A 23,500-nucleotide genomic window follows, 5' to 3' on the forward strand; every position below is an offset into this window, starting at 1 on the left:
TAGGCCTCTAGCACCTTCTCTTCCTTGCCTAATAAGGCGGAACTAGAGGAGGAAGATGTGGATGTTTAGGGCTTGGTGTACATGGAGGCCGCCACTATCCCAGATGGATGTGGCTGTGGGTGTACCGAGGAGTGTAGGGTATCCCCTTATCCCCTTCCTCCTGCCTGTACTTTGCACTCATCCTTTTGTTGGTGGGTTGCGTCGAGTGAGGCTTCATCCATCCCTTCTTTGCCAGGGCTTTCACATCTTTTTGGAACGGTATGGCAAATCTGGTGGCTGACCTGACCGTGAGAACCTCCACCAGGCCCTCCACCCCCTCCTTCTGGTTGTTCCATCTGGGGCCCAGATACACTGCCAACCTGGCCAGTCGGTCATGTAATGCCCTCAATGACGTGTCAGGATCTTCCTCTTCATCCGTGGCCGTCTTATCCATGACGCCCGGAGGGTCCACACGATCGGCGGGTGGTGTAGCCAGCGACACTGTGGCCTGGGAGGTAGTCGGTGGTGGAGACAGCACTGTGGTGATAGTTGTTAGGCAGAATTGCCAACAAGTTCCCTCTGGGACCACTACCCACAATTCGGACTACAGTTGATAGCCAAACCAACCTTTTTTATAAGTCTGTACCACACAGTTTTTGGCGAGCTGAGCAGCCAGACTTATTCTCAAGAGTGAATGTGAGCAGTACAAGTAGTTACACAGAGGACTTTCAATCACAGTGGTTCAAGTAGACACTTATACTCAAGGTTTCTTGGTAAAAACACTTAGTAATTTATTACACAATAATTTAGAAAATATTTCACTAGAAGAAGGCAACTTAATATTGTATACCTATACACTTCAATACAAAACTGTAAGCTTTTGAGACAGTTTCAGCTCCCCAGAAATAGGAGCCAAATGGCACTTCAGTTACTTAGCAGTGAGCAAAAAGGACAAAAGTAAGTAGAGTAGATCACATATTCTTTCTAAGCAGTGCAAATTGTTTCAGTTCACCAGAGGAGTTCAATTCAAGTCAATAGGCCAGGCCAAAGTCAATAGGCTAGTGTTATGGATAGGAAAAAGCAGTTATGGTATCAAAAGGTAAAGTCTCAGAGGTAGTTTAGATGAAAAAAGATCATTTGTCGGGTCACAAGCTGATTAGGCCTGCAAGTTGGGAAAGTTTCACGAACTTTCACCGCGAGAGTGGCGTTCTCTCAATCGGGTTGGTACAGTACCTTTATATGAAGAAACAAATGTTGCTGAAGTCGTGGTTCCTGGCAGGTCCTGCAGATCTTGCTGTTCCTGAGCGTCAGTCGTGGGGACAAGAGGGAGGATGTTGGGGGACTCCTGCACTGCATGGGATCGTTGAAGAAAGCAAACAAGATGGAGTCACTTCAGTTCCAGTAGCTGTCGTTTCAAGAACACAAACTGGTGTCCCTCTCCCTGGTTAATCCTAACCAGCCTTGAGAATGGCATCCAGGTGTCTTATGAGTTGATTGGTCCCACCAACTCAAAGGAAGAAGCCGTCCTTGAAGGAGCTTCTCTGTCGAATGGAGTTTGGCAATTTGGACCTGCAGCAGAGCTTCACCGGGGAAACCAACGGTCCAGGAGTTGCAGCAGCCGTCCTCTTCCAGCTCGTTTTAGGTTATTTCGTTCCAGAGGTCTACTCTGCTTTCCAGTCCCAGAGACTCGCCTTTTAAACAGTTTTGTCCTTTTCATTCCAGTCTAGCTGTCACTCACCCAGCAGGGTGGCTGTCCTTGCCGGAAAGTCAGCCAGCCAATCACACCAGAGTACATTTGGGTCTCCTAGGAAACTAAGCACAGGGAGTTTCAGGCACCTCCCTCACTTCCTGTCCACCCCAGACACTCAAACACCGGAGGCGGTCTTCAGTCCTGAAGCCCACCAAAGGCACACAAACAAAGGGACCAAACCTGGTTTGGTGCGCAGAGACAAACACTAGAAGGACCTTTCCAAAAAGAAACAGCGAAAAAAGAAGACCGGGACCCATTTAAACAAAGGGGCTTAAGGCGCCATCTTGTAAAACATGGCTCCCGTGATTCTTAGCTACCGGTGTTCGCGGTCGGGAAAAATCATGGTAGTTCATTGTAAAACCACTGCCACCAGCCTTTTCAATAGGAAAGGGTATACATGAGTATTTAAACACAGGGGATACTATATAACCCCTCCAGTACTCTATTGTAAAATGATGTGTGCTGGGTCTATGAATTTGGACAGACTAGTAAAGTTAATTTCACTTTACATTCTCTGGGAAACAGTAGTTTATCCCAGTGAAGGTATTTAAACCTTTGGGAAGTCTAAAAACATCTCTGTGTCACTGCACTGAAGGTGCTTTGTAACACACATGAAAAGATAATGCCTATGGAGTTATCTAAAACTCCATAATCAAAGAACACAAATGTAAAACACACATCAAAATACATGAAAGAGTCGGGAAAAGGCACACACTCTTTCCAGGTAAAAAAAAATCAAGTCCTCAAAATCCAGCAAAGTTGCTGGGGGTCTCTGAGGTGAAGGGAATTAACGCTTTTATGAGAATTCTCCCTTACAATAGGTTGTGCGGGCAACTGTAGCAGTGCGGGAGGGGGCTCCACTGCTACTATAGGAACAACCGGCTGCAGCTGTACTGGAGCCAATGGCTGTGCGGGCGCTGGTGGGAGCATCTCTTTAATAATCTCCTTGAGTATGCTGGACATATGTGGAGATTTCATCAGCCCGGGGAAATTTGTTGAAAAACCATTCCTCACAGGCTGGGGATGAGCACTCATGCATGGACCTGGATGGAGTGACTGTCGTGGCAGGCTGCGCTCTTCCCGCGCCCTGCCTGCCCTGTGTGTAATAGGGCTTTGTGTAGCGTCCTGTTGTTAGGATACGCGATCAGCCAGCCCCTAATCTACATGGTGTTCGCATTGCGCTTCCTACGGAGAACTGTTATCCCAGAGTGAGGAGGGGCGTTACGTTACCTTTTGCAAATTGAGTTTTTCTGATGGCTAGGACCCGGAATTTGGCAAAGTTGTGATCCTCCTTGGTTAAACCTTGCCCTGCTTCGACACGGTTACAGCCTCGTCCGTCCCCGGTTTCGGACCAGGGTTCGGATGAATACGAGGTCCATCGGATCCTGGATACCCGTGTATTACGGGGAATTCGTCAATATCTTATTGACCGGAAGGGGTACGGCCCGGAGGATCGCACATGGGAGCCTGCTGGCAATGTCCATGCACCTCGGTTGGTTTCGCGGTTTTGGGCCTCTCGGAGAGTGGGGCGCTCTTTGGGGAAGGGAACTGTTAGGATACGGGATCAGCCAGCCCCTAATCTACCTGGTGATCGCATTGCGCTTCCTATGGAGAACTGTTATCCCAGAGTGAGGAGGGGCGTTACGTTACAAAGATGCCCGATGCCTTTTGCAAATCGAGTTTTTCTGATGGCTAGGACCCGTATCGCAGAGCATTGGCGGTTGCCCTGGAGACTGGGTCGTTTTGGACGACGTACTGGTCACGTGCATCGTATCCGCAGGTCACGTGACTTTGGCTTCTTAAACTTCTCATTGAATCAGCTCGGTGCTTCTGATTGAAGTTTGTGCTTTGTTACTTGCCTACCTTGTCTTGTGCGTTATCCTGTTTCTCGACCTCTGCCTGCCTAACAGATTGCTCTTGCCTTGCCCTTTGTTTTGGTTTCCTGGTTCTGGTATCTCGACCTATTTGGCTACATCCCTGGATTGTTATTTCTCTGTCTCCTTGTCTGGCTTTGACCGCTTATTGCTATCCTTGCCTGCTCTTTCGCCTGTTTCCTGTTCTAGCATTTGGGATTCTGCTCACCTGTTTACAGGTTTTAACACGGCGAAAAGTACTGACGTCCCAGCATTTCATCACGGAACCTGCAGTTGTGTCTTCGGGTTCAACTACCAAAGGAATCAGCGCGTTTTGACATCCACAGAACAACTTGGGAGTACTTGCTGGACACTGTGCAGCCCAACGAAAGAACACGGAATAACAACATTCTCCTGGCAATTTCTGGTCTAGGTTTCTACTTACCTAAGGCGTCCTCGTGCTGTCGGGTCCGGTGGTTCTGTTGTGGACTTGAGACTTACCACCTCAGGAAAGGCGTCCACGTGCCGTCGGGTCCGGTGGTTCCAGTGGACTAGAGACTCGCCACCTTAGTTCTGCGTCCTCGTTTCGTCGGGTGTTGTTTAGTGGTACATTCAAGACCAGAATTGCTCCAACGCTCTACTTCCACTTTTGGTAAGGCTGCTTTTCCTTCATGTTTTATTGTTCTCCTATGAATTTCCAAGCTTCGCTACTGTGAATTTCTGTCCTTGTACAGTGCAGTCTTTTGCTGATATATTTAGGGTCTTAAGGGGTCTGTTCTGATAACTGAATTGTACCTTTGTCTTAGGTGATTCTCTTGAGACTTACACATCATCTGGTGGCTGTATCTCGTGGAGAGTTGCAAATCTTCCAAGTTCGAGTCTTCGACTGATATCCTTTCTTCTGAGCAATACTCCTATTGGTGTTTTTTTTACCTTGGTACTGACCCCAAGGGAGTATTGTTTTGAGGAATTCTACAGCTACACTACGTGGTCAAGGCCGTGGGATTCCTAACAGAATCAGAAGCCAATCAATATGGAAATCAGTGAGAACTTGGCTGGGATTATGAAATTAGTAGCCGATTTAAGGAATGACATGGCTACTGCGCATAATGCAACACAACATCGTATGGATGAGTTGCAGGCGGCTATTCCCGTTGCTACTACTAATGTACCCCCGACTCCAGGGCCTTCAACTTCAGGGTTATCGTCTGGGAGCCATGCTCATAATCCAGTGTACCTAACATCCCAGTTTCCTCTTGCTCCTCCAGAAAGGTTCACTGGGTGTTCAGGACCTTTGTTAATCAGTGCCGCTTGCACTTCCTGTGTCGACCAAATTCATTTCCGGACTCTACCACAAAAGCCGCTTTTGTCCTTTCTCATTTAGGAGGCACGGCAGCAGCATGGGCTAATCCTCTGTTGGAGGAGGGTAGTCATCTTTTGTATGACTGTGATGCACTCCTTGAGGCTATGAGTCGTGTTTTTGACACTAGATACAAGTCGCAAGCCACAGATCTGGAGTTATTGAACCTTGCACAGGGTGATTCGACACTTTTTTCATATCTTGCTAAGTTCAATCAATTAGCAGCAGAGACCAACTGGCCAGAGGAGAAGAAGACCTCCTTGTTTTATAAAGGTCTGTCTGACCCTTTAAAGGACATCTTGGCCAGAGTTCCTGTGTTACCTACAGCCTTTCCAGAGCTCTTAGATATGGTACTGCAAATAGATGCTAGGCGTTCAGAACGTAAAGGGGAACGTAAGATCCACATCCCTATATCAGTACCGTTAGCCTCATCCAGTGGCAGTGAACCAATGCAGATAGGGGCTGTTCGAGGTCCTCTTACGGCAGAGGAACGGGAACGACGTAGGAGGGACCACTTATGTTTTTACTGTGGAGCCTCTGACCATTTGTTACGTCAGTGCACCCGTAAACCTAAGAAGCAGGGAAACTTGAAAGCTCGGCAGTAGATGGGGTCTTACTGCCGTGCTCATATTTCCAGGACCCCCCAATTACGACTATGTTTTCTATCAAGAGTCAAATGGCTATAGTCGATGGCTCTTCATGGCTGGTTAAGGTCGTTCTCGACTCTGGCGCTACTGGCAATTATATTGACTCCAATTATGTCAGGAGTTTGGGCATTCTGCTAGTAACGAAGCCTGAATTGGTGAACGATGTCGATGGTACTACTCTTCTGTCTGGTTGGGTTACGGAGCAGACGGTTTCTTTAACGATGACTATTGGTGTCTGGCATGTGGATGTGGACAACATTGCTTTCGATGTCATAGCTGCCCCTCAGTTTCAGCTCATTTTGGGTCTACCATGGTTGAGGTTACATAATCCTTGTATTGATTGGAAGACTGGTGAAATAGACTTTGTTTCCACTTACTGTGAAGAAGTTTGTTTCTCTTCAAAGGCCGGTCTTCCTAACCCTTGTCGACCGTTGTTGTTGAACGCTCCCACTGTAGGGGCTGTAGCTAAGACCTTACTTCCTGAGGCATATGTTGCATACCAAGATGTGTTTGATCCTAGGGAGCGGACATTTTGCCACCCCACAGGCCCTATGATTGTCCAATTGACATTGTACCAGGGGCCAAGTTGCCAGTTGGCATAGTGTACTCTTTGACAGTAAAAGAGGACGCTCTCTTAAAGGAATACATTGACAACTCTCTGAAAACCGGTTTCATACGGCCTTCACGTTCACCTGCAGCTTCTCCGATTTTTTTGTGCCCAAAAAGGAAGGGGATTTAAGGCCTTCTATAGAGTATAGGGAATTGAACGCTGTTACAATAAGAAATCAATACCCTATAGCACTCTTTTCAGTATTTTTGGATCAGTTGGGTTCTTCTGAAGTTTTCACCAAATTAGATCTCAGGGGTACATATAACTTGGTGAGGATTCGTCAAGGGGATGAGTGGAAAACAGCGTTTAAAACAAGGTATGGCTTGTATGAATACTGGGTGATGCCTTTTGGGCTCTGCAACGCCCCTGCCACTTTTCAGCACTTCATTAATGATATATTTAAGGAAATGCTGGATGTGTGTGTAGTAATATATTTGGACAATATCCTAATATACTCACCTGATCTGGAAACCCATGTTCAACACGTTTCGGCTGTTTTGCAGAAATTGAGGGAAAATTGTCTGTACGCCAAATTAGAAAAGTGCGTATTTCATGTCACTTCAGTGGAATTTTTGGGGTACATCATCACCAACCATGGAATCCGTATGAGCCAGTCTAACGTGGAAGCAGTGTTGTCATGGCCTGTGCCAAAGTAGCTAAAGGCGCTCCAGTCGTTTTTTGGGGTTTTCCAATTTTTATAGGCGCTTTATTCGTTCCTTTTCCACGATAGTGGCCCCCTTGACTGCTTTGACCAGTTGTAAGTCTCGTTTCACATGGAATGCGGAAGCTCAAGCTGCTTTCGATTCGTTAAGAGGCCTTTACGATCGCTCCGGTTTTACAGCATCCTGATCCAACACTTCCTTTTATTGTAGAGGCTGATGTATCGGAGGTTGCGGTTGGAGCCATTCTGTCCCAAGTCTGTCAAGACACTGGTGATCTTCATCCCGTGGCCTTTCATTCACGGACGTTGACCCCGTATGAAAAGAACTACACAGTCACGGAAAAGGAGCTTTTGGCAGTCTGTGATGCATTTCTTGTATGGAGACATCATCTCCTTTGCACTTCTTCACCAGTACAGGTATTCACAGATCATAGAAATCTCGTAGCCTTGCTTTCGGTGAAGAGTAACACCGCCAGGCATGCTCACTGGCACGAGTTCTTTTCTTCTTACAATTTCCTGGTCACGTATCGTCCTGGTACCCAGCACTCTAACGCTGATGCACTTTCCTGTATCCATGCTCCTGACAATGTGTCAAATCCTGGTTCGGTGTTCGTTCTGGTTCGGTGTTCGTTCTACCTACCCAGGTAGCTTGTGGTTGTGTATTACAGTCTTCCATGAAGACCAGTCTGAGAGTTTGGGTTCAATCAAGCCCTATCGAGCTTCAGGAATACAACATGGATATGTACAGGGTCTCCCTTACATTCAAGGTCGGGTGTTCCTGCCAGATGAAGCCAATAGGGTCATGGCCTTGAAATGGTGTCATGATTCTAAAATCGCAGCCCACCCGGGAGTACGTAAAAACTTGGACCTCTTGACGAGGTGGTGTTGGTGGCCATCCATGTATAAATATGTCAAAGCCTATGTTTCATCTTGTGCCATAGGTGCCCAAGGGAAGGGTTCTCGTTCTAAACCGGTGGGTTTATTGCAACCTCTTCCGATTCCTGATGCTCCCTGGACTATGATTTCTATGGATTTTGTTGTGGAGCTACCGTCTGTACGGGGTTACGACACTTTGTGGATTGTCGTTGATTATTTCACAAAGATGGCTCGTTTTATCCCTTGTAAAGGACTGCCATCCGCCCCAGCTCTAGCTGCCCTGTTTATACAGAATGTGTTTCGTTTCTTTGGCTTTCCTGCTATAATTGTATCTGACAGAGGGTCGCAATTTACCTCCAAGTTCTGGAAGGCGATCACCTCTGCCTTGGGTATTGATGATAGGTATTTTTCGGCATACCATCCGCAGACGGAAGGACAAACCGAGCGACTCAACGCCGCTATGAAGCAGTACTTACGCTGTCTTATTCTACAGTATCAAGACGATTGGTTATCAGTCCTGGGTATGGCAGAGTTTGCTTACAATAATTCTTTCCATACCTCCACCAAAGACTCTCCGTTCTTTGCTTTGTTTGGTTTTCATCCACGTACCATACCTATGTCTTTGGTTCCTCCTTTGACCGTTCCTGCGGCTTCGGCCTGTATGCAGAATTTGGCCAAGTTGTGGAATGATGACAAACAACATTTATCAGATGCTCATTCTGCAGCGAAGGAGGTCTCGGATCGGCATCGATCATTGGCACCCCGTTACCAGGTGGGTTCTTTGGTTTGGCTTTCCACGAAGAATCTGAACATACCTGGCAGGAAAGTCCTTCAGCCTCGTTTTGTGGGCCCCTACAAGGTGGCGGAGATAGTGAATCCCGTGGTGGTTCGTTTATGTTTGCCTGATCATTGGAAGATCCATCCGGTTTTCCATGTCTCCTTGGTTAAACCTTGCCCTGCTTCGACACGGTTACAGCCTCGTCTGTCCCCGGTTTCGGTCCAGGGTTCGGATGAATACGAGGTCCATCGGATCCTGGATACCCGTGTATCACCGGGCATTCGTCAATATCTTATTGACTGGAAGGGGTACGGCCCGGAGGATCGCACATGAGAGCCTGCTGGCAATGTCCATGCACCTCGGTTGGTTTCGCGGTTTTGGGCCTCTCGGAGAGTGGGGCGCTCTTTGGGGAAGGGAACTGTTAGGATACGCGATCAGCCAGCCCCTAATCAACCTGGTGATCGCATTGCGCTTCCTATGGAGAACTGTTATCCCAGAGTGAGGAGGGGCGTTACGTTACGTAGACGCCCGATGCCTTTTGCAAATTGAGTTTTTCTGATGGCTAGGACTCGCAGAGCATTGGCGGTTGCCCTGGAGACTGGGTCGTTTTGGACGACGTACTGGTCATGTGCATCGTATCTGCAGGTCACGTGACTGGCTTCTTAAACCGCTCGCTGAATCAGCTCGGTGCTTCTGATTGAAGTTTGTGCTTTGTTACTTGCCTACCCTGTCTTGTGCATTATCCTGTTTCTCGACCTCTTCCTGCCTAACGGATTGCTCTTGCCTTGCCCTTTGTTTTGGTTTCCTGGTTCTGGTATCTCGACCTATTTGGCTACACCCCTGGATTGTTATTTCTCCGTCTCCTTGTCTGGCTTTGACCGCTTATTGCTATCCTTGCCTGCTCTTTCGCCTGTTTCCTGTTCTGGCATTTGGGATTCTGCTCACCTGTTTACAGGTTTCAACACGCGAAAAGTACCGACGTCCCAGCATTTCATCACGGAACCTGCAGTTGTGTCTTCGGGTTCAACTACCAAAGGAATCCGCGTGTTTTGACATCCACGGAACAACTTGGGAGTATTTGCTGGACACTGTGCAGCCCAACGAAAGAACACGGAACAACAACATTCTGCAGGCAATTTCTGGTCTAGGTTTCAACTTACCTAAGGCGTCCTCGTGCCATCGGGTCCGGTGGTTCTGTTGTGGACTTGAGACTTACCACCTCAGGAAAGGCGTCCACGTGCCGTCGGGTCCGGTGGTTCCAGTGGACTAGAGACTCGCCACCTTAGTTCTGCCTTCCTCGTTTCGTCGGGTGTTGTTTAGTGGTACATTCAAGATCAGAATTGCTCCACCGCTCTACTTCCACTTTTGGTAAACCTGCTTTTCCTTCATGTTTTATTGTTCTCCTATGAATTTCCAAGCTTCGCTACTGTGAATTTCTGTCCTTCTACAGTGCAATCTTTTGCTGATATATTTAGGGTCTTAAGTGGTCTGTTCTGATATCTGAATTGTACCTTTGTCTTAGGTGATTCTTTTGAGACTTACACATCATCTGGTGGCTGTATCCCGTTGAGAGTTGCAAATCTTCCGGTGACGATATTACCAAGTTCGAGTCTACGACTGATATCCTTTCGTCTGAACAATACTCCTATTGGTGTTTTCTTTACCTTGATATTGACCCCAAGGGAGTATTGTTTTGAGGAATTCTACGGCTACACTACGTGGTCAAGGCCATGGGATTCCTAACACCTGTCCAGAGGGCACCAGGTACGCTGTGAACTAGGTTATCTGAGGGGTGGTCATGGGAGACCACTGCACCCTTGGAGTGAAGTCCAGTCTCTGCTCTTCATCAGAATCGCCTGTGTCCACATGTGCTGCCATTTTGTCATGCTGCGCCGCCATTTTGTCTTGCCTCGATGCGCCATGCCTGACGCCATACTGGATCTGGTCTCCACCTATTTACTACTCTGTGCAGGTGTGTGCCTCTTGTGCACCTCAGGCCCTTGTCTGGTAGGCTGATCGGCCTCGGACATCGATCTGGTAGTGCTGCTGCGTGAAGGCACCCCCTCGGACATAGGCCCAGTAGCAGAGCAGAGCCCCTTGGGAGATTTCCTGGTATTAGAGCCGACTGGTTCCTCAGCCAGTGGACCGGGAGGATCCGTGGACACCTCGGCCACGAGCCCGGTAGCTCACCGAGCCTTAGTGCCCAGGCTGGTGACAGGGCCTGGATGACCCCTCCCACTTGGCTGATTCCTGGAGAAGGAAATCACCCTTGCAGGCTGCTTTGGAGAACAGAACACCTACCTTACCCTTTGTCTTCCTGCGCCAGTACTCCTTGATCTGCTGTGGGGGAGATCTGGAAAAAAAGCTCCCTCCACCTAGCAAGCCGGTTCTTGAGTGCCCGGGGAGTAAGTGCGTTGCACGCTGAACAGTCGTCCCAGCCGTGTTCTTCTCCTAGGCAGCGGAGGCAGAGTGCATGCGGGTCCGACGTTGGAAAGGCTCCATCACAGGAAGGGCACCTATTAAAGTCCACCTGGGCCGACATCCGTTAGGGAGGGGCGAGGCACCAGAGGGCATGGAAATTAAAATGTTAGAATGGATCAGAGAAAAAATTGGGACCGAGCTCGCAGGGGAAGACTGGAGAAAACACATAGAATTATGAGGAGAAAAAGGGCCTCAACCACCACGCAGGTGAAGCAGGTCCGCTCCTGACGATGCGGAAAAGAGGATGGGTGAGTGTCCCTGGAGGGCCGAGTCAAGAGAGCCCATCCTTCCAGGGCTACGCTCCCACGCGTGATTACATTTAAAGGGGTAATGATGTTTTTTCCGGTGAAAAAGGTTCAGTTCCCGTCCACAGCGAGGGACGCCCGAGCAGTATGGAGGAAAGGGGACGGGGACGTAGGAGTATCCTTTAGAGGGATAGCAAGCCAGCGATCTATAGTACAACTCCGTGCCCAATTGAAAAGATTTGCATTCCTGAGGTATAGCTGGTGAAGTATTGAATGCGTATGGAGAATTAGTCCAAAAAACTGGGCCTTTCTTCTCTCAGCTAACGGCCTTGATCAAGAATAAAGTAATAAAGCGACAAGGCTGGTTTGATGAGGACTGCTGAACTGCCAAAAGTAAATGAATGCAGGGAATTAACAGGTAGCTAGGAATCACATTCCGACACTGGGAGCCAATTACAAATTAATTGTCAAATCCAAGAAGGAAACATTCCTTAAATTGGAGTAAGCCAAACTTACAGAGGCCTTAGAGAGTCGGTCCAGGCTCTTTTTGGAAAACTATGGCAGGCAGAAAGGAGGCCAGCGATCCCCGTGTGAATTGCATTATTGACCTGGCTGAGTCGAATACTGGTCACCAGGGTGGTAGAATCAATCAAGAATAATCATAGGGAGAGTATTGGAAGTGCCTCTCTTCCGTTGACTATGGTGGAAAAAGCAATTAAAATGGGTAAAGTGGGGGATGGCTCCTGGACGAGATAGGATCCCGATCGACCTGATTAAGGATGAGCGTTCGGTTTGGTTGCCTGTCTTGTGGCAGGTATTTAATGCAGTGATGGCCACCAACTGTGTCCTTGATTCATGGAAGGAGGAAGAGTGGGTGTCAATCTATAAAAAGTGTGGTAGTGATTGTCCTGGTAATTACCGACCCATTTTGCTTTTAGACTGATTTTTGGCGGGGAAATCTTGGAACATCTTCAAGAGTGGGCCGCAGTGGAGCACCTTATTAATCACCTTCAGGTGGTGTTTAGACCCAGGATGAGCACCTTAGACCAATGGTCCAGGCTGTTCCTTATTTTACAGAAAATACAGTCATGAATAATGTTAAGGTTTAGGCAGTTTTTGTTGACCTTAACACCGAATTTGAGGGGTATTCCAAAGCATTTAATAGAAATCATTCAAGAGCTGTATTCAACCAACAAGGATGTTGTTCGCTGAGGCATGGGGATATGATATGATATGATATGGCATTTATAACGCGCCTATACACAAGTGTTTCAAAGCGTGAAGTAACCAAGCCTTTTAGTGTGGAGCGAGGAGTGAGGCAGGGATATGACCTTGCCCCACTACTCCTTTGTGTCTACATAAATGAAGAGATTATCAATTGGTTGACAACTGCACTAAGAATTACTTTGACCCACTCAGGATGGGTCTGGATGTTTTCCCATCCCTTTTCTTTGTGGAACACACTGTATTACTGGCCACCTCCACTATGGGTCTGAGACACTCCATAGACAGTTTCATTGTTAAATGCCAACTACTGGTTTTGGCACTTAACACAAGTAAGACGAAGGTGATGGGTTTCCTCCCTAAATTGTCCAAATAGCAAACCCTGACAATTGAGATTGACAGCTACAGACTGGAACATGTCCCACACCATGATTATTTGGTTAGGTTAGGTTTTCAGGGAGGGGCTCTTGGTCTGTCCAATTGGCCAAGTCATCGTCCACTTTGTAGAAAAATGGTAGAGGAGCTGTAAAATTCCATGCTTCTAATGGTGGGAGTGAGGTGACCCCAGCTATTACTATCTACAAGATGCAAGCTCTGTTCACAGATATATGGGGATTGTGGACCTTTGGCCAATGCCAAGAATACATTTCTAAAAGGTTTGTTGAGACTACCAATGCGTACCCCGAGTGCCCCTCTGCTCATGGAATGCGACATTGCACCAATTAAGGAGTTAGCATTGCACAGATCAACCCACTAATGGGTAGGATGTTGGGCAGCACCTAAGCTAGGGAAATAAAGGGAAGTTCTGAAACATGTTCTGAACACAGCAGGTGGATGCTCTTTGCCATGGATCAAACATGTCAAGGACAATTTGGCTGCTTCATAATTGGCTTCAGCTTGGAACGACCATCAGGCACTGACTAGAGGTAAAACATCTGTGCTCAACAGGGCAATCAGATCCCTTTCTCAGGACGGGTTGATGGATAAATGTACCAAGCTGAGCACTGATATGGAACATCTACTATACAAACTACTAGCAGGTTTCGAAGAGTACCTTGATCTAATTTGGTCAAGCTATGCACGGACATTATTCATTGAATGTAGGCTCAAGACCCTCAAAATAGCCACTTTTACCAGAAATTGGAGCGTGCATACTACCGATATATGCCCAGCATGTGGTAAGGAAGATGAGACACTGCTGAATTTCTTGTTATTTTGTGAATGTTACGGGGTACTAGGAGCCTTGTATCTATCCCCGCAATTTAAAAATACAGGTATTAGAAGAGCTGCAGATGCCATGTTCTTTTGTAAAATTTCACGTAACCATCACACCATTTATCGTGTTGCCAATTATATCCATTGAGCATGGCAAAACAAGCTCGTAGAATACAATGGCTGTCAACAAATTAGAGAAAAACTGTGATGGCCTAGAAAACTGTTGCTTGACTATGGCCTGTTTTCTTTTTAACTTAAGGCTGGTAGTATGTCTTTTGTGCAGGCACTTGGTACTTTTTGCGAATTGTTGATTGGGGATGATGGATTATATAAGAAGGGGAATTCCTCACCCCAATTTTTTTATTGTATATAACGTGTCTTGCATTTTTCTTTTTGCTTGTATTTTTCATTTTTAGCACCTTTTGTCTTTCCTACAGTTTTATGTATTGGTGTGCTATAGCTAAAGACAGATTGTCGAATGATGATGATTAAGAAAACAAAGAATAAACGTTGCAGCCTACTTCCCATTCATTTTCCCATATACAATTTTGCCGGACCGCACAGCACAAACTGCTGGACGGATTTGAACCAGGTCTTAAACAACTTGGGCACAAAGCGTTGATTCTAGGACTTTTTGTGGTTTGGGATTATTCTATGAAGTAGTTTTTTAAATATTTGATGGAGAAGGGGTGCCCTCTTATCCCCCAAAAAATAGCTCTCTCTCCCATGGTGCAGTGCTGGATAATGTTTTCAGAAATGAAAAGGCTGGCATCTTTTTTTTTTCCTCGATGCAAGAGATAGCCACGGCTACAGCAGAGGATATAGAAAATTTAAACACAGGTCGTAAAATATTCAAATGCCATCAGGCTAGAGGTGGAGGGGAGGCAAGAGGACACCACATGAAATTTGGGAGTTGGAGGGGGTCTGAGGACAGAGTCTTCAACACAAAGCTTTTCTGTAACCTTGGCTATGATATGATACTTTATTTATATAGCGCCTATACACAATGTGTTTCAAAGTGCTTTAAGGCAAGGGAGGGAACAAGGAAAATACAATGACAATCTTACAGGCCATGAACAATAAGAATGTGCTACAGCCGCGAATAGACAACATCTCAAATCAAATTGCGTCACAGAAACACTGTGTGTTGTGGGGGGAATGGGAGAGGGCATGGGAGGTGAGGAGGCCATCTGGGGAGCTGGCACAGATGAGGGGGGCACTTGGTGTAGGCCTGGGGGGAAATGAAGGGGGCACATGGTGTGGGCCTGGGGGAAGGGGGGGATCATTTTTATTTCCCAGCCTTTTTTCCTCGGCTATGAAACTACACATGGATGCAGCTATCTGTAGTCCAAGCACTGGAAATATGCATCCGAGACTCCCATACATGCAGTAACTGGGACCGACCCTGCTTAGCTTCAAAGCGAGGAATGTGCCAGCCCCCTCAGGCCATGTTGCCTAATAAATAAGCACAAGTTGCAAGACAACTTAGAGCAGCATGGCCGGAGGGGACCAGCCCCTTTCGAGCTTTGAAGCTAAGCTGTGTCGGTCCTGTTTGCTGTACGAATGGGAGACAGTCCACAGTCCTGGATGCTGTGTTTTCTTAGTTTTAAATATCTCATAACACACTAAGAGAACACATGGCCTCTGCATTATAATTGTTTAAACCATGCTAATGTCAGTCCTTGAAAGTATTGCATTCTAAAGGTCAAGCTGTCATGAGGCTAACATTAAAAGAGCTATCTCTGGGAAGCAAATAAGCAGCATTTTAAGACCAACAACAATGCCACCCAGTTGGCTACTGGCCTACTAACAGATACCAAAACATCACACAGCTGTATCTGGAATGTTTTTGTATATGTGTGCATACAGACATAGGGTGTGCCTTTTGTAGTATTTATTATTTACATTATTCGGAGTGATCTTGGCCCAGAGGATACTGCAGCTCTTTATGGATAAACATGTTCTGCAAAGTTGTTGGGTAAACACAACAGTGGTTGTGTATAAGAATGTGGAAGTTGAGAAGTGTATAGTTTAGAGAACTGGGATGAAACCACTGACTCTACAGATGCTTTGGACTACAATTCCAATCAGCCCTAGTGAGCGTAATAAATGAGGAGGGATTACAGGAAGCTTTATTGAACACATCTAGAGAGCAGTAGGTTGCAGACCTCTGGTGCATGGGAAAGGGTACAGTTTGGGGGATGCAGTACCCAAGAAAAACATTTTTTTAAAGGTTCAGCTTCCAAGTGCAGGACCTGTGATGTTCGGCACTGTCTTATTTCCAAGACGAGCGTGTTGCCTCTGAACTATCCTCCCAGCCAGAAGTGGGGTAGGGAATTACAGAATAACAGTGTATAAGTACCAGACCTTGTATCTTCTATGATATTTGAGAATACTAATAGGCTACAATATCCATGTTGATATTCAGCGAGGTCAAAAGGGGGCATCACAAACTCCTCAAAAGCAAGGAACATACAAGGTCACAGTGCTAATTGGTTATCATGCTAGTCTAATTTATACATTAAAAGCAATCTGTTACCTGCAACCAAAGCCTGTCTCCAGGTGTTGTTTTTCCATTAGCAGTGCACAGAAAGGTGGCAAATTGTCCCGCGTTGACATCGACATTCTGGACCCGCAGGAAATGTGGAGTCTTGGCTGATTAAAATATTGAAAAACAATAATAAACATTAGTTTTTTGATTTAACAATGTTGCTAATAATGCAAGCTTCGATGAGTTCTGAAGTATTCAGCACTTTTACAGACTGATTAATTTGTAGACAAAAGCCTTTTTGTCGAAGGCCTTCTCGCTGCCAGCACAGTGCATGCTTTTAAATCCTCGCTTTTCAGAGTACTGGGAAACAAAATGCTTATTTAAAAGGCCAGGGCATATGGTGTAGTGTTGTTTTCTCCTGTCTCAGGCAGCCCATTTTAGCTAGGCTGTATAAAACAGTCATTATATTTTAACTTGCCTAGACTGACATTTCAAATTCACAGGAAGTAAAGAAATGTAAAAAATAAATAAGGCATTCAAATAAAATAACAAGCACAATACTTAACAGGGTGACAAATGCTTAAACAGTAGAAAGAGCTGACATAGTTGAACTTTTCTGTGCGCTTCTCACACTTCTTATATAGGTCCAGCAAGGCAAGGATGTAGGCAAATTATATGTTTTGGATAAATATGTTTGGGACACCAGCTTACACAGATATTTGTTTAGAATATAGTAATTGCCCATTATACAAGGTTAATTTAAAAAGGAGCAAGTCTGTTAAAAAAAGTGACCACCATGCAACAGAAATGTGAAATCCGATGATCCCATCTATTAGTACCCAGCGAGGGACCATCCGATTGCAACAATCACTCTGATTGGCATTCACCGGGTCACTACCTGGCCGACAAAGACATACATGACTTCGAGTCACGCATCCCTGGAAGTTGCTCCTTACAGTTCTCTGTCTGGCTGCCATGGAATGGGAGAAGGGACTATGTGTAGTCCCTTCACACTGATCCATGGTGGCCATTTTCTTTGTTTACTTTTTTCTTATCTTTATATTGGCCACCATGGAAATGCAGAAGGGACTATGTGTAGTCCCTTCTTCCTTTCGATTGCAGGCATTGTGTTTGTTTACTTTTTTCCATAAATCATCAATGGCCACCTTAGAAAGGGAAAAGGGACTAAGTGTAGTCCCTTATTCCCGATCACTGGCATCCGATGTTGAAAAACGGTCACAACTCTGTATCGCAACTCGAGAAAAATTATCATTAGTACCCCGGTGCAACGTACAACGTGCCGGGGTACTAATAGCAATAGAACCCTCTGCGGGTTCTTTTGCTTTAATAACTACTTTCCAAAGAAAAAGAACATGCAACATGCCCACAACAACTTTGCATTTACTGTCATTGTTCTCCTTTAATTTCTATACTGATATTTTCCTGGTTAGGGCTTGGCATCCACAGTTCCACATTTAATTTATTGCTTACAAATTACGAATGATATAAATCAAGTAAAAATGAGAGGCAAATTACATATAATGAGAAACCCCATTTTCAAACTGACTGAAATGAAAAATGAAAGTGGTTTAAAACATCAGTAAACCTTTATGTTAAGACCTTCCATTATGGAAAGGTTAACTGATAGTCTACACTACGGCTGCATTGCGTTTTTCTTCCTCTAGATTGTCTCTCTTTACTGGGGGGTGTGTGTCTTTCCTTATCTGGAGAAACAAGCTTCACCTCGTCGACGTGTCCCAACCATGCTGAAACTCAGCAGCTTTTGGGAAGTTTGGGGTCTTACTGTAATGGCCGAATTTAGGAGAATCAGGAAAGGGAAGTTACCAGCTGTCATGCAATGCATGAAGTAACAAGACACCATCTTGGTTAAGTTTTTCCGTAATGGTAAACATGGGCCACGACCAGTAATTTTGCCATGTTGTCATCCGAGTATGCATACAATGGAGAATAGGAGCCGAAGGCAGTAATGAAGGTTAAGGGGAACTCCAACCAAGTGCGTGGACATCCTCCGGACAGACCTGTGACTGTAAGAGTTCTTTGAGTCTCCATTCCACTGACGACTGCCAGTGACTCTGAGGGTATACCAGACCCCACAAACCTTGATAACTGTGCTGGGAAGAGCCTCTAGACTGGCACGCGAAGAAGCCTCCAGCACTGTGCGCCTCCTTCCCTCACGCTAAACGCAACAGAGCATCAACCTCGGTGCTGCCACCAACTGGGAAGTGGGCACCTGTTACATTAATATGTATCAAAAACGCTTCTGAAAATATATTTCTCTTCAGCCGTCATTCATAAGCATAAAAAAGTTACCTTTTTTACTTTTTGTCATTTTCCCACTTCCAGAGTCAGGTGCTATTTATAGCGGAGTAGAAAGCACTATGACACTTAAAAGTAGTAAGTAGTGTGATACGTCAGACTCAGGAGGTCCAGAAGAGGTCATAGTTAAACAATTATGTTTTATAGAACATTAGGAAAGTGGACAGTACTAACCCGAGCTCTAAAGTGGATCTCTAACCTATCTAAAAAGAAATAAGTATAACTGGTGCGTGTAGTCTAACCTGAGTACTGATCCTAACACTAACAAAAAAGAACTAACCAAAAGTTGACCAGAACATGTCCCTAACGGATTCCTTCCTTAGTATTCGAAATGGTGGTTGGCTTCTGACCCCCACCCAATTGTGTTTCGCTAAGTGTCAGGCCCTGTGCCTGGCAAAACAGTTCAGAGTTCACATGCAAGTGTCTTTTAAGTATTTCCCTTTCCCCTGAAGAACAGTATTTGGCTTTGTTAATTAAATCCAGATTTACGTCCCTCTATGCCGGCCACAAGCATCCCTAGACATGTTCCAGCCTAATTGAGCATCATGGGTGAGAGTAGCCTAGGTCTCTAGGCCCACCAGGCCTTTTTAGGGGTGATGTCGTGGGGCTGCTGCTTACATCTTAAAATAATAAAACCTGGAATTACTGTGACCTGGAATCCTTCCCCTCTATTTCCCATCTAACAAAGAAAACTGTGAGTTACTTACCAAATAAGCAAAACAGAAAGGTGATGGCTGGAAGGTTTCAAAACATTCAGAACCACTGGGACAGCTCTGGACAACTTTCCAGACCATCGTTTTTCTGGTTGGACTTGTGCTAGTCAGTTGCTGTTTCCAGTCTGTGGCCAGACACTTGGCAGGCACTGGATGTCTGCCCTTTGGGGTTTACGCATCTTCAAGATGCTCTGTCTGTTTACAGTTTAGCCTGAGTGATGTACAATAGTCAGTCCGGGTTGTTGTGTAGGACATCTGCTTACATTAACAGTAATTTTGTCATATGGACCTATACACACTGATATTAACACTACATATGGTGATCCATTCTTGTATGAAATGTATATCATGTTACAGTGATATTGTAACCATATTTTTCTTAGTGAACTGAGGAACAATGCTATGTGATGCCACTTCCTGTTTTAGCAACGGGTGAAAGGTTGGGTGCCATCACTTCCCATGATATCACTTGGGGGCGGGTTCAAAATTAAATCATTGCCTGTGATGTCATCAGAGGGCAAGTGTTGTGTGATGTCACTTCCGATACCCCAGGCATTTTAGTGAAATGACGTCCCTGGCCAAAACATATCTACATGGTACAAAGATATCATCTTCGGTTCCCATCAAAGATTTTGAGTGTATGGAAGGGAGGAATTTGGAAAGGTTTCTTAGAATTTGCCAAGTCAACCCTAATTCAAGCAAGAAGAATGGAACTGGGTATGCTATCACTGTACTCGAGATGTATGCTTCACAGATTGAGATTTGCCTTCAAATTCCAAACAGCCTGGCCGGATTCGATGCCAGCTCAGGTAAACAAATCGGTTCAAGATGGGTAACAATATGTTTCTAGTTTAGTCCGGCTTAGATTGATTTGTTAAAATCTCTATTGAGGTATGAGTTGAACATAGCGTGATGAAATGCTTATTATTTTTTATTGAGGTATGATTTTGTAAATAGAGATTAATTATTTTGAACTTTAATGTATTTGTTAATGATATTTAATATGTAAGGTTTGCTTTTAAACCAAATGTGCATACATAATAGACATATTGATGACAAACGAAGCTTATTTGCATTGTGAATTGGCTAATATTAACATTATGTACTTTAATCTGAGGATAATCTCAATAAATTCTTCTTTAAAATTACAAATTATTGCTAGTAAGGAGAATGGGTCTATTTCTCTAAAATGGTCATATAATGAATTCATACTTTAGAAATGTTGTTAATGACCTTTCTTGATTTCATTGTAACCAATGTTAATGCTACAATGAGAAATATTTGATGATTCCATTTGATGTATGATGTTAGCGTATAATTTCCCAAAAAGTATTTGATTGATTGAGTGGCATGATATTTGATTCCATTGCTTTTCTACTTGTCTACTCTCCGTGCATGTAAAACATACATTTGAGCGTGTTTAATGTTAACATTCTTAAGGGATGTAGACAATTTACAACTTGAACTATCCAGCAAGTTAATTTTTCAATTAATAACACTGCAGTCCCGTTGCCTCTGCATAAGGATGCTGGCTAGCGCAGCCACAGTGCCTTGCTAAATTCAGCGAGTACACCATCATCCGAGTCTCATAATATCACACTATTCTGGGAACCACGAACGACTACTGGTCAAGGGGCATCTAACAGCACAGAAGATGATATTGTACCATGTTGGTCGGGGGATGGTCGGTCCTTTAAGTAGCTCTGGGGATTGGAAAGAACATAGGAACAGGTTTCTGCCTGGAACTCCCTCCAGAACAACAGAAAGGGCACCCAAAAAAATAAGGTTAACAGGTTTACAGTGGGACACACAGCAATAAAATTACTGTGGAACACATAGAACCAATCCCACTATGCAGAATCACCCTGGCACACATGGGCGCAGTATTGCTTAAGGTAGGAAGTAGAATGGTGAGCAGGGTAGTGAGGGTACACAAACAATCGAGCCACATATAGCAAGGCATAACATGGCTGAGGAAGGCATGATAAGTGCATGACAAGGCATGAAAGGCATAACAAAGTATTAAAAGTGATAGCAAACAAAGTATTAAAAGTGATAGCAAGCAAAGCATGGCGAACAACCTGATCTCCTCCTAGTGCTCCAACCACTGGCCTTTGCACATCGCTCCCATCTCTCTCTCTCTCTCTCACTCTCTCTCTCTCTCTCACTCTCTCTCTCTCTCTCCCTCTCTCTCCCTCTCTCTCCCTCTCTCTCCCTCTCTCTCCCTCCCTCACTCTCACTCACTCTCACTCACTCACTCTCACTCACTCTCACTCTGTCACACTCTCTCACACAGGCACACACACACAGTTTCTCAAACACTCCCTCTCAGTCTCTGAAACAGATATAGTGTGCAATGTTTGCCAACGAGGGTCAGGGAGTTGGCAGATGGAGGAAAGCAGGAGATTGGGGGCTCCCATCATTACCCTTAATGAAGTTCTGCGACCTTTTAGTTCAAAGCAATGGCTGCCCGAGAGAGGGAAGCCCCAGGAGCTCAATTCACTTTCCTTAGTGTGTTGCTTAGCAAGATGAGCACTGCCTCAAATGTCACTGCTCAGGTGCTCTGCAGAGTGGGCCCTGGTGGGACCTTTACCAGTCAGGACAACACACGTTGGCAACAAACACCGTTTGTCAAGTGTTTGTCAGGAGATCAGGGCAGGGGTCAACATCCCTGGATATTTCTCCCTAAAGTCTATCCCAGTCTCTCCAAAAAGACCTTAAACCCATCTGCCATAGTGCACATAGCCAGAAGTCAAAATTGAGTGCCATCAATTGCCCTCCACCCTTACTTGGTGTGGAGGCAGCTCCATGACTTTGGTTTCAGACTGATGCTAAAATCCTGCAGTGGGTTCTTCACAGGAAGATCGATGAGATGAGGAGTCTTAGCCAAAAGGGGTCATGTGCTTGTCGGAATGTGAATAAAAGCGTACTGACAGTAAAATAAAGGAGGTTGCAGTATCAGTGGGATTTGGGTAATATGGCAATGCCACAAAACTGCAATAATGTATTTGCAGTTTCTCTTGCCGATATTTGACAGGTCTCATTGGAAAGCTCAGCTCACAGGATACAAAAAATGAATCCTTTATCTAATTCTAGAGGGCTGTCCTTCCACAGATAGGGCGGGAGTGTCAGGCATCATCACCTGCACAAAGGGGGCAGTGTTGACTGTCCCCACATGTGGTGTCCTGGACTCATCCATCAACAGCTATTGCCACAACAAAATTGGGTAGTGAGGGGTGCCTTTCTGGAATAAAGATGGTGTCCTAACTGAAGTTTCACCCAAACATATAAACTTTTAGACTACTTAATGTCTGGGGTGAGTGCTGGAAATGTGTTTGCATAGTATTGAGGCTTGTTCAAAAAGCTGTGAAATGGCGTACGTTTTGGCCAAACAGGATCATTTTGATTGCCTGGCTATTTTCATCCTAAAATGAATTAAAGTAAAATGAATTAAAGTGTGGTCTTTTCTAGGAAGATCCTGGAAACATGGATTGTGTATCATTGCATTCGGCTTGAGTAGGCAGATGCAAAAAAACATGTCATGTATTGTGATTTGCACCTTTGGACCCCTGCATAATAGAAGATCACCATGTATGTGATGTACCACTGCCCAGGACACATAATGTGAATAAGGTTTACATTTTCCGATTCACTGTCAAATTCCCTTAAAATATATAATTTGTGTGACCCATTTGGAGGAAATTGGATGCTATTCATAAATGTGTCTCCTCATTAATTATGTGCATGTTCTCATTCCTCATCACTATACTTCGTTGATGGTCAGCGAATACCACTTGCAATCCTAAAATTCTTACTTGCTATGGCATTATATGCGCTACTTAGGCTAGCTGACTGAGCTGTTGTACCGCGCCAATCACCCTTTATGAGATTCATAATAATAGTATGCTGGTGCCCTTACCTCTGATGAATGCACCATGCGTATGAGGCATTAGCTGGCACGAGATAACATTACAGTAGCATAAGAGAAGCACTTGGCATATAATGTGTTCAGTCACTGGGATTTATGCTTCGCAGTGCTACCATGATACAAATCGGACACCAAAAGGAGTTGCAGCTGAAGTCAAAGCTTTTTTGGAAGACCGTAAGATCATAATCACTGCCAAATCGCAGTTATTTATCGATTCTCCATGGTTGCTGCAAAAGGCTTTTCGGTCGACTTAAAGCCGGTCCCGCCAACATTAGAGCCTCTCAGGGCCGCTCCTGCTCCCCTCCCTGATCAGGCATGTGATTCCTCAAGGCCTCCATCTTTTCTCAACTGA

General features: G+C 45.2%; 1 protein-coding gene across 15 annotated transcripts in view; it reads right to left on the bottom strand.

The window, feature by feature from the left end:
- Window positions 1-23,500, bottom strand: part of PTPRM (protein tyrosine phosphatase receptor type M) — a 2,094,608-nt gene that overhangs the window by 1,376,834 nt on the left and 694,274 nt on the right. For all 15 annotated transcript variants that reach the window (XM_069620757.1, XM_069620755.1, XM_069620756.1 and 12 more), the window contains exon 5: window positions 16,219-16,334. In XM_069620757.1, coding sequence (XP_069476858.1) covers window positions 16,219-16,334 — 116 coding nt within the window. The remainder of the gene's footprint in view (window positions 1-16,218; window positions 16,335-23,500) is intronic.

The sequence above is a fragment of the Ambystoma mexicanum genome, chromosome 5q (genome assembly GCF_040938575.1).
Source record: "Ambystoma mexicanum isolate Mex_15411 chromosome 5q, UKY_AmexF1_1, whole genome shotgun sequence".
Classification (NCBI taxonomy): domain Eukaryota; kingdom Metazoa; phylum Chordata; class Amphibia; order Caudata; family Ambystomatidae; genus Ambystoma; species Ambystoma mexicanum.